The sequence below is a fragment of the Corvus brachyrhynchos genome, unplaced genomic scaffold (assembly GCF_000691975.1).
Source record: "Corvus brachyrhynchos isolate BGI_N302 unplaced genomic scaffold, ASM69197v1 scaffold126, whole genome shotgun sequence".
Classification (NCBI taxonomy): domain Eukaryota; kingdom Metazoa; phylum Chordata; class Aves; order Passeriformes; family Corvidae; genus Corvus; species Corvus brachyrhynchos.
The window spans coordinates 2758728-2770162 of NW_008239283.1; the positions used below are offsets into that span (position 1 = coordinate 2758728).

The 11435-nt window shown below is 40.3% G+C and overlaps 1 protein-coding gene across 1 annotated transcript in view; it reads left to right on the forward strand.

Annotated features, from left to right (window-relative positions):
• The window catches only part of LOC103619698 (von Willebrand factor D and EGF domain-containing protein), a 171623-nt gene that overhangs the window by 62512 nt on the left and 97676 nt on the right, over positions 1-11435 (forward strand). The window contains exons 8-9 of the mRNA XM_017740262.1: positions 2826-2899; positions 8670-8940. Coding sequence (XP_017595751.1) covers positions 2826-2899; positions 8670-8940 — 345 coding nt within the window. The remainder of the gene's footprint in view (positions 1-2825; positions 2900-8669; positions 8941-11435) is intronic.

Consider the following 11435-nt stretch of genomic DNA (forward strand, 5'->3'; position numbering starts at 1 on the left):
GGGACAGCTTCCACTATCCCAGGTTGCACCAAGCCCCGTCCAACCTGGCCTTGGACACTTCCAGGGATCCAGGGGCAGCCACAGCTTCTCTGGGCATCCTGTGCCAGGGCCTCACCACCTTCACAATTAAGAATTTTTTCCTAATATCTAATCTAAATCTGCCCTCTGTCAGCAGAGTAAAGCAAAACAGTCACTTTATACACTAAGAAAATTAACATGGAATTCCTTGTGCTTTGGCAGATTTAGGCTTGATTATTAGTTAGCACATCAGTAAGGCCAAGAGCTGGAATACAGAGGTAACCAGGAGTGCTTCTGTCTGGAAAAGGGGAGAGGGAGAACATGGGTTAGGGAATGAGGGAGGGGGGAAACAGAGAGTTTGGAGAATATTTTCTGAAAAAGCAGAGGAAAGGCAGGGCCTCAGAAGCGAGGGAAGAGAAGGGGATTCAGTAGTGCTGTGTCCAGTTTGTGACTGTGCCAGGAATCACCAGGACACCTTTGACGACACACGAGGCTGCTCCATCTCTTCATTTATACTGCTACAAATTGTCCAAAATAAAAATAATAAGAAGCAATCAGGGAGGCAAGCCACACTTTCCCTGCAGAAAGCCTGGCCAAGGAAATGTGGTGAGCAGGGACCAGCCCTTTGTGTGTGAAGTTGTTTCAGGACTTCAGCTGGGAGGTTTGAGAGCTGTAGCCCCACCACCCCAGAGAATGAACCAGAGCACAGATTTGACAAAGCTATATTTCTCAGAGCAGGGGCACATCCAAGTTGGCATATCTTAAGTAACTGAAAACACCCCCCAGTGAAATCCACAATTTCCCTGCCCTAATTTTTGTTGATTTTCTCATGAGAGAATGAGATTAAACTGGACCAAAAGAATTTTTGTCTTCAAAAGTAAAATGCCTAGCATGGATGTATAACCTTTCATCTCCAGAATTGGTGTCTTTCAAACTTTTTAAGATTCTTAAACCAGAAATTGCAGCTAATTCAGCATAGTGAGCTCACACACTCATATTTTTTCTTGAAATTACAAATGCTTTCATTAAAATATGAAGATGTATCAAGTGTGAAATTGACTTAATCAATTTTAATAATAAATTCCATTTATCTCAGTTAAAACTTGATCTATGGAAACATAATAGACATGACCTTCCCTCCCCCCCATTTTCCCGTTGCTGTTTTGCAGTTAATTGGAGGCCTTAATGTAACATAGTTCTTGCAACACAGCAAGAAAACGTCCAAGTGTTAAAATCCACATAACCTTTAGTCCTTCTGACTTGTTAAAATATTTTTGATTTATCTGAAAATTGAACAGAAATGGTGGCCAGAACATCCTGACACATCTAGACACCTGATAAAGAGGATTTCCTCAGCAAACGACTCCTGCCTTCAACCAGGAACTGGGTCTTCTGCTGACATCATGCAAGAAAGAGCAGAGGAGGAAGGGCCACATGGATTTGTTTGTGCTAAATTTTTGCTTAGAAAGTGTGAGGCTGTGTAGAAAATGGGAAAATTCTGAGACACTTCATCTCACACTGTAAATCCAAATGATACAACTGACCCCAGCTCAAAGAATTGTTAATTTTTTCAGTCCTCAAGACTATCACTCCAAAAGTTTGGTGTGCTAGACCCTGGTGGGCATCTAAGAAGTGTCTCTGTGCCATGGTTAAGGGGCATTTTGAAATATGGATGATGTATTGCTGCAGGTGAGGAACGTTGTCAGGAACTGAGGTTCTATATTCACCCTCTAATTCATTTATTTAATTTCACCCCTGTTCCCAAAAGCCAGGTTCTGCTTTGTCACTGAAAGACTGCACAGGGATATAGCAGCCATCCTTCTTCCCCGCTCCATGGATCCTGGTAGAACTAACTGAAGTGCACCTCTGGACTCCTCGTGGGCAAAGAGGGAGCAAAGAATTAACAGCCCTGGCCAAGAAATCAGTCTGGCAGGACAGAAAATGGAAAGCCATAACACTCCATCACTCCCACCAGTATGACTGGGAGCTCTTTGTATCGCAAACCACTACACAACCCAGTCCTGCATTTTTGGGAACTGGACAGCAGAGTGCTCAACCATTAAAAAAACATCCTCTTGAGCAGACCTGGCAATGTGGGTCTAGCACTGCCTGAGATTCAGGTGTTACAGCTTCAGAGCCCTGCCTCTGGCTTCTGCAGGCACATCTGCTCCCTGCAGGGTACCAGAGCTCTCACAGCTCCTCTGCGACCCAGCTGGTGCCCGAGGAATCAAGGGGTGATGCAAATAAAATCTCTGTAGTAGATCCTTTCCTGTTTCACCCACATACCTAAAGCAGTCTAATTTGGAGCCTCATCATCAATATCTGATCAATAAGCATATCAAATCAATAAATCAGCCATTCAGATGCAGTAACAGGAAATCTGAGGTCAAATTAGGGGACAGGCAGCTACTACTATAACATGATAATGCTACTTAATTACAGCATACCTTTTTAACATACTTCAGGCATTAAAATTAGTACAATTTAATGAGCACTATTCTCCTGATAATTTCAGTGAACGATCTACTCCTTAGCAAAAAGTTTTAATAAAAAACTTCATCTTTTACCAGATAAAGGAAGACATTACAGCAGATGAACAGGAACACTATGAACTCCCTTACTGCCTATGATTAAACTCTGTTGTTTGAAAGCAAAGCCTATTTTGTCCCCATCCACAATCACGTTTCAGAAGTCAGATTGAAGTTTGTACTTAACCCATGAATCCTGCCCCTAATGTTTTGTGAGGAACAGTAATGAAGTAAAACTGCTGTGTAGACTGTATTCATTACACATTTCATTTTAACTAGGTCACAGTTCGAGACCTCCCAACAGGGAACTGCTACTCTTTCACTGATCCACACATTATCACATTTGATGGATGGTGAGTATTTTACTTTGAAATAATTTGGCTCAATTACTGCAGTTATCAGTTTCTGGATGTGGCATGCATTTGGGTTTACATTAGAATATCCAAAAAGCATTGAACAAGTTTGCTTACAATGAGGAATGTACTTCAACAACACACTTCCAGCTGTGTGTACTCCTTTTAACAAAAGGACTAAAAATGGGTTAATCTTTGTGAAGCACTGGGTTTGAGCCTGAATAATTTTTACAAGACAAAGGTCAGATTCCAAAATGTTCTTCAAACAGAACCATCACTTGAGAGGGTGTCTACAGCACATGTTAGTGACACATTATGTCACCAGAGCAGCACAGCACACAGGGACAGCCTGGTCCTTCCCAGGAGTTTAGCAACACCTGGTAAAAAGTCACTCACCAGAAGGATGCTCTTTATTTCTTGTACTTCCAGAGCTGGTTTATGTACAGCTGGAGTTGACAATCATAATCACAATCAAAAAAACCCATAAAGATGACTCTAATGTCTCAGATAAAAAAGTCCAGAAATTCTAAGTATCAAATATCAGGAGAAGAGTGCAAAAATAAAGCTGTACATCCTCCTGTAGTGTTCAAATGTCCTTCTGTATTACCCAGCAATAAGCTGCTTAAAGACTTACTGAGCCAAAGTGGTGCCTTTGTGTTTCACAGCCTGAATTGTACAGAAATTTTCCTTGTTCAACTCCCCTAATCATTCAGGAATCTATTTATCCCAGATAATTGACATCACTGAAAGTTTTTAAAATTTTCACCTGGCATGTTTGATCCAGAGTTGCAAATATTTCAGATGGCATTCCAAGTTTGTCACTCTGCTGTTAACCTCCTGGTGGCAGACAATGACTTTGGGTGCACAATGGCCACAGGGGCTCAGCAGGTGTGATTTTCTGATATTCTGATATCCTGCTATCCCAATTTCAGACCAACATTCTCTGGAGGTGGCATCTGAAATGATGTCAAAGCTGGAAAAATCTGTTGATGAAATGTGAGTAAGAAAGGCAGTGACTCCATTAAAGGTTATATGTCTGCTTCTAACAAAGATTTCACCTAAATTAGGCAGTCTGAGACAGGAGATTATGTCTGCTCATCCATGGCTTCCCACTCCTTCTGCTTTGCTGAACAGCATTTAAATGTGGCCAGGAACTGGTTTCATACAAGTTTGGGTTATTTTCTTGCTTTAGAAACTTCATTAGAGCTGCAAGAAGTCCAAAGATATTCCCATGCCTCGTGTAGCTGCAATTATTTCAACTCTGGCATATTAAACTAGATCAGAGCATTATTTCAAACTTCTCTATACATTTATATTCTAAAATATTCCCTTTTGATTTAGGGCCGAGAATGGAGAGTGATCTGTCAGATTGTTGTGTTTAGGGAGTAATAAATAGCTGAGAAGTGCCTCTTGGAATGGCAACACTCTTCCAGCCATGTAGCACATTTTTACATTGCTTCCATGGGAAAAAAAAGGCCTAAAATTAAAGAAAGCAATTTTGTTTGAATAATTCATTTTTTTAAACCTATTGTTGATAGCACACAGAATTGCTTCTGAGCAATTTATGCCCTATTTTAACACAGGGAGTTTGGAAAAGCCCATCCTTCTGTGTCATCCTGCCTCAGAGTCACACAGCCTCGAAAGAGAAAGACCCCAGGAATAGTTTGGCCCCTCAAAAACTCCACATTTTTCCTTGTGGACAGACATTCATTACTGCTCTGTCCAGTGCAGCTTTAAATGAGCCACGTTGATGGGGCTTCGTCCATCTCAGTAACTAGGTTATTTCCCTAAGATGTATCACTTCTTGATATTCAGCCAAGTTCCTTACCCATCATTTCACAGTCCCATTACTCCTACTTATATTCCCATTTATTATTGTAAATAATTTCTCTTTCAATTATTATAATGACTATGCTACCTTATTACACATCAGTTAAGCAACTTCTCTGACTGCCTATCCAAAAAAAATGTTACCACCCTAGCAAATGATTTTAAAGCTCTGTATTTAATGAGTGGGGAATGCAATTCCTGCTTCTGTCTTGTGCAAAACTATAATCTGAAGGCAAAGGCCGATGTAGAGGTCTGGAAGTGAAACATTCCCCTTTTTTCATGGAAAGGAATGTGGTGGGAAAATGTGTTTGAAATGAGAACTTTTTTCTGGTTTCAAGTTTACGTGAAAATCATTAAAAATTTAAAATTTAACTTAAATAAAGATATTTATTTGAATAAATTTGGAAAATTGAAAAGTGCTATAAAAATCAAAAGACTGGAAGCATTTTTCTCATTGGCAGTAAAATTTTCTTACTGAAACGGCCACTTGCAATGTGTTTTGTAACTTCTTTTGTGATGTTTCCAGTGTTTTTAATTTGACATAGTGAGCTCACATTACATCTGAGGTAGTTAGCTGTTCATTAGATAACTGAAATACCCAACTCCTACTCCTTAATAACACTCCCCTTTGCTGTGCCTCCTGCTAATATATGTCTGTAGGAATATTTATCTTGTAATCTTTTCATTCTTTTCACCAAAGGCAGTGACTGAAAATCAAAGAAGAATGTGTCATATTTTACAGCATGAGCACAATCAATTTGTGTATATTGGAGCGTAGATGTGAAATAACGTTAATTATACCAGCTAAAACCCAGAGAGAGCACTTCCTTTTATAGCAAAGTACCTTCTAAATTAAACAAATGTGAAAGCCTGGTAAAGCAAAAGTATAGCCCTCATTACTGGTTATGGCACATTATAAATATAAAAGCTTTTCATGCCATAAATTGCAGATTCTTAAATATGAAGTACTAGCTTAAAACTAAATATGCAGAAAATCTTTTTAGGGCAAAGTAAAAAGGGGAAATTTTTTTGATTGGGGAACTATATACATCATCTATGTTATTTTGCATTTTGCCTTACCAAAAAAAGGTTAAAAGATTTTTCAGATTTCTCAAACATTTACATCAATCCACATTATCCCATCAATATTATCACCAAGGCAATGGCACCATTTGCTGGTTGGCTTTAATGACTTTCATCATAGGAGCCCACAACAAGTCCTGGCCATGAGTAGCCCTGCCAGGTGCTGGGTTTTTGACAGTCTGCAGCAGTTTAGTTGTCCCCAGGCATCCAGTGACTGCTGAATGTAACACAACATCTGCTCTGAGAACAACGTGATGGGACGAACACTCTGACAGCAGAGAATGTCTTTCAGCATCACCCCGACCTTCGTAGGCTCATGAAATAGTTCTTAATAGCAAGAAAAGAAGGAGCCTGGAGGGTCATGTCAACAAATCAAATCATCTGGTGGCAAAGCTGTGCTGGAAAATCTTCAGGAACAGCCACAATAAACACTGAATTAATACAAAGGTGAAGTGTAGCTTGGTGAAGAGTAAGTGCAGTGTGAGTTAACCTAACACTACTAGTAGTAGTTGTTTACATGCATCTGTCTTCCCTTCTGTCCCTCTCTTATGATTAACCAACAGAAATAATTCCTATAGAATCTCACTGCCATAACCAAACACTCAGGAATGTTTTATAAGTTTTGGATAAAGAGCATAACTCAAGCCATGACTTCATGCAGGGACAAGAACTTGCTTCACCCCTTTGAAAACAACCCAAGCACACAGAGGGGGAAGGAGGGAACCCCTTTTCACCCAGTCTATCCATAGCTGCAGACTATTAGGGAAGCAGGATGGGGAAGAGCACTGCGAAGGGAGATTTAGACACAAACAATGGTGCCTGGTCCACAAGGAACACACAGAACTCCCTCATGCAAGAGCTGCACTAAGTCTACTTCAGGCATTTAGTGCCACAGGCACCTTCTCCAATGTCGTCCAAAGAATCATTATCACAATTACAGTTGTATAAACATCACAGAAGTTTACCTGACTACGTCCAATTATCCATTCAACTGATTCAAAGGTGCCTGACAGCTCTAATTTAGGCACGGTGCAGGTTCGTTATGTGCTATGCAATCTATGCCATGACTTAATTGAAGCACTCGGAGTGACTTCCAGGAGGGTTGGATTGGGTCCACTGTCAGTGATTATTAAGCAATAAATAGCTCTCCTGACTGCAATGGCATTTATATGCATATGCAAATGTGAAGCCTTCTTCACCAGACAGAGATGATTAGTCTGGGTACAGCCAGTCTGATGCCTTGTTTTCCATCAGCCTCCCTAAACACCTCTCCTTCCAAGTTGATCCTGTGGAAGGAAACTCTGGAAGGTGCTCTCATAAAATATCCTCTCTCCTTTTTCTCCCCTGCAAAGATGTCCAAATGGAGCAGTACTTGATGTTTAAAGAGATTATCTATTTTTTTTATGTTGTCCTTAGTTTTGATCCATCTTAGCAGCACCACCCAAGCAGTCTACTACAGGATTTATGTACCTAATTACAAAATAGGATGAGACAGAACCGTTCAAACTCTTATCACTTTATGGCCAACTTGACTAAGTTTTTCAAGATGAAGGATAAAGTCAGATGTGTTTTCTATCAGAGAAAAGCAGCTGGAGTTTCAGTTTTTACCGTCTTTTAAGCTATAAAGTTATCTATAGCTTTTATTCTGAGGAGAAACAAAGTGTAGAAACATACATGTGACAATGTCACAGTTCTCAAGCCATTTGTTCCTTTGCATGAGAAACATTAATGGCCTGAAAAAATATTGATGTTTGTATGGCATTGCTTAAAAAATAATCCTGTTATTTAGCAGAAGCATTTTATACATTCCTTTTTATGTTTTTTTCTAAATTGTAGAAAAGAATAAAGTTTATTGTTATAAGCTTATAGTTTAGTTTCCATATTACTTAATTTCATAAAAATTATGTTTAAAACTAATCACAGTGCCTTAAAAGAAAGCAGAATAATCCATTGTTTTTAAAGATGGAAGCTGTTGGTTTATAGGGAGAAAACGTCAACAATATATATTAAGTATATGGCTACTGTTTTCTTTTATATAACATATTATAATAAAATAGAGTGAGAATAAGACAAGTTTATGGAGTGAGAGCACAAAGAACAAGCAGAAGAGGGTCCTCTCACAGGCATCTGTTGTGGAAACCCCAGAGGCTCCAGATGGCTCATGTAGAGGCCAAACCCTTGCAAAGTTATTAAAGTTATCCTGCTTTTGTCCTCACTCAGATGGAGCAGGGACATTCCTTACAGAAAAGAATGAAAGTCCTAAATTGTTCCCTGCGCTGGCTTGTGCTGATTGCCAATCCATTGAGTGTGAAAGTTGTGCTTACGGGGAAGCATTGAGGGCACGGACAAACTTCATTTTAGCAGGCTTTCAGTAGAATCCCAGATTTTCCCAGGAAACCTTTACCTAGCCAAAGCCAGACTTGTAAAATTTGGTGATTGGTCACAGAAGAGGTTATTTGAGCACTGATTTCCCTTTGAAGAACATCATACTCTAAAAGCATCCAGTTAGAACCAAAACATATTTATTAAGACCTAGAGGGAGGAACTTCTTTGCTTTTGCTTTATATCAAATGTTTATCCTTTTTATCCATGCCCATTGCCATGACAGCAGCTGGGACACAAATCCCACTTTTCACAGGAATTCTTAGGCACTTCCAGCTAACAACTGCAGCAGTGTTCCCTTGGATACAGAGCCAGAGAAACCCTTCCCCCGTGTGGACTTTTCCCTCCTTTAAGGCCAGCCACCTCGCTGGTGTAATTAAGAAGTGTTTCTGTACAAGCACCAACAAACAACTGACACAGGTGGATGCTCAGGGCCTCTAACCCTCTCTGGTTTTCTTTCTTTGTGGCTGTTTAGGCGCTATGACAACTATAAAATCGGGACGTTCCTGCTGTGCCGCAGCGAGTTGCGGGTGTTCGAGGTGCACGTCCGGCAGTGGGATTGCGGCGGCCACCGCTCTGCCACCACCTGTAATTGTGGCGTAGCTGCACAAGAAGGGGGTGACATCGTGGTGCTGGACACCTGCAATGGCCACTTTCAGGACAGCAGGCCCCATCTGACCATCAAAAGCACCGAGGCATTGCCACGAGTCAAAATCCTGAAGTCTTATGGAGGCAGGAAGATAACAGTACGTGCGTGGGTGGTTGAGCGCTCTTGTGGCAGTTGTGCTTTAAAAACACACGTTTAATATTTCTGAATTATTAATGAAGTTGCTACAAAAATATCTGAAGCCATCAGAGCGCCTGCAGCCAAATGTACCGCAAAACGAGAGGCAGGGACGTAGCTGGTTAAAGTGTTGGTTTCACAAAATGTAAAACAAAACAAAACAAATACCTCTGGAAATTTCTTGGCAACACAGCAGAGCTCTGATAGTGCTACTTACTCTCTGCAGCACGGCAGCCCACTCCCTGTTTGCTTATGCCAGGCACTACCCAACCACATCACATAAAGCAAATTTCTTTGCAGAGCTCAAGATATAAATATTCAAGGAGAGATCGCAGGTAGCAGGATAATGGAGTTTCAGAGTGGAGCAGTAAGACACTATTAGTCAGATCCAGAGAGCCCCCAAAAGCTATGAAAATGGGCTGTAAATGTGCAACATTTGGTGTAACATAAAGCATTTGCCTAAAAAATATATGGCCACAACTTACTTTGCATAAGTTTCGCTTATCCACACTAATCCACTGAAATCACTTGAAAAATAAGAGCAGGTTGCACCAGGGGTTTTGGTAAGGAACAGAGCTGCAAATTATGGCCAAGAAGATAATTTCATCCTAGAGTTGTATCATCAAGATTCATTGCCATGAAATGTTTTGGATGAAGATCGATCCACAGCAGAGCCAGAATGATGCAGGAAGTGCCTGTGCTTGGCTCTCCTTGTGGTCTCGCTCAGAATAGAGCTCAGGAAGGTAGTAATTGAAAGTCTGTTAATTATAGAATAGAAAAAAAGAAGGAATCAAGCTGTCATTTCTTTTTGCAACTGAATGCAATATAATTACTGCTTTATTACTAGGATAATCTTAGCAAGGAATCACCACTCTCATTTACACCTGAGGTAAGACTTGGGGAAACAAATCAGAGCAGACTGGGGACACAACATGAATCCTGCTCTGATCTGAGTGGGAATCTACAGGAACTGTGGAGCAGTGAACAGGATCCCTGAGCACACCACCGAGTATGGTGCATCCCAATTCTCCCAGTACTTGTCCATCATTATCCTCATGCAGCTCAGGAACCGGGTCCTCTGGCTCCCATGACATTCAAGGGGGTTTGGAATGGGGTTAGGTCATAAAAAGTGGCTGCTTTCAGGAGCCAGTAAATATCTCTGCAAACCGAGATCTCAAAAATGTTTCTTTGAAGCCTCAATTAGCAGCATTAAATCCAGGTGGGATGCATTTCCCGGGGCAGCAGGAAACGATAGGGTTAGAGCCCTCCAAACTCCCAAATTAAATCCACACATGGAAATATTAATCTGGACAGCACAGAAGACTGAACAGCTCATGCAGTTCTGACTGCAAGGGTTTGACACGCAGGCCTGCAGGAAATGCTCCTCTCTGCAGTAAAGCTTGTGATTAGAAGACATTGCTTATGTGAGGAAGAAAAACAAATTCTATCCAGGATTCTGTCAACTGCAGTTCTCCTGCTCCACCTAGTAAACCACCAGGAAAAGCTAACTCATCAGGCAAGTTGAGCTTTATGTTGGGGAATCCCTGGGGTCTTTTTAAAACCACCTTGATAAGTGAAACATAGGTACAGCCAAAGTGAAGGGACAGCCAAGAACTTCTGAGGTGTTCAAAGTACTGGATGTATATGATGATTTCTATTACTCCCCAAGGCCAAAAATCTTTGGGAAAAAAAAATGCTTTAAATAAAACACAGAGGGCCTGAATTCCCAGTGTCCCCAGCTGTCCTTGCAATCAGTGGCACTGTGCTGTTGGGCTCATGGAGGGTTGCTCAAAAAGTATTCCCATGCCTGAAGTAATGGAGAACTAAAATGGTCAGGATTATAATTTAGTGAGGCCAATATGTAAACTCTGGATTCAACCACAAGAATAAAAATATGATCTTGATACTCCTTCACAGATATGAGTAGATTTGATAGGGAGGAACTTCAAAGGGACCAGAAAATCCCCACCAAAATAAAGGAAAGCAAAGGACATTATTTGGATAAATAAATTGTATTTTGGCAGGGGCCACTTAAAAAAGGAAAATAATTATTTTGAAATTATTTTGATGAGATGTTTACAACTCTTTAATGTACTTTATAGAGTAACTGAAAATGTTTAATTTTGGATAAAAAGAAAGTATTAAGGTTACTTATCAGGATAGTATGTTCCTGCTCCCTCTCCTGGCTCATACAATTTTCAAATAATTTTCTTTTACCTGTAAAAATGAAGCAAAAATACCTATATATTTCAGTTGAACAGATATTTTCTTTTTGCTTTTTTTTCCTTTTTATTATTTGGTTAGTAAACCAATCTGAAAAATCCATTATCCACACATTTACTTCTTGTTTTGAACCCTTCCAGCCTTCTTTTCTTTTAAAGGTCAGTGTAAGCCTACCACTACCCCTTTAATGAGAAAATTGCTTTATCCACTTTAAAACACAATCACTTTCTAGGA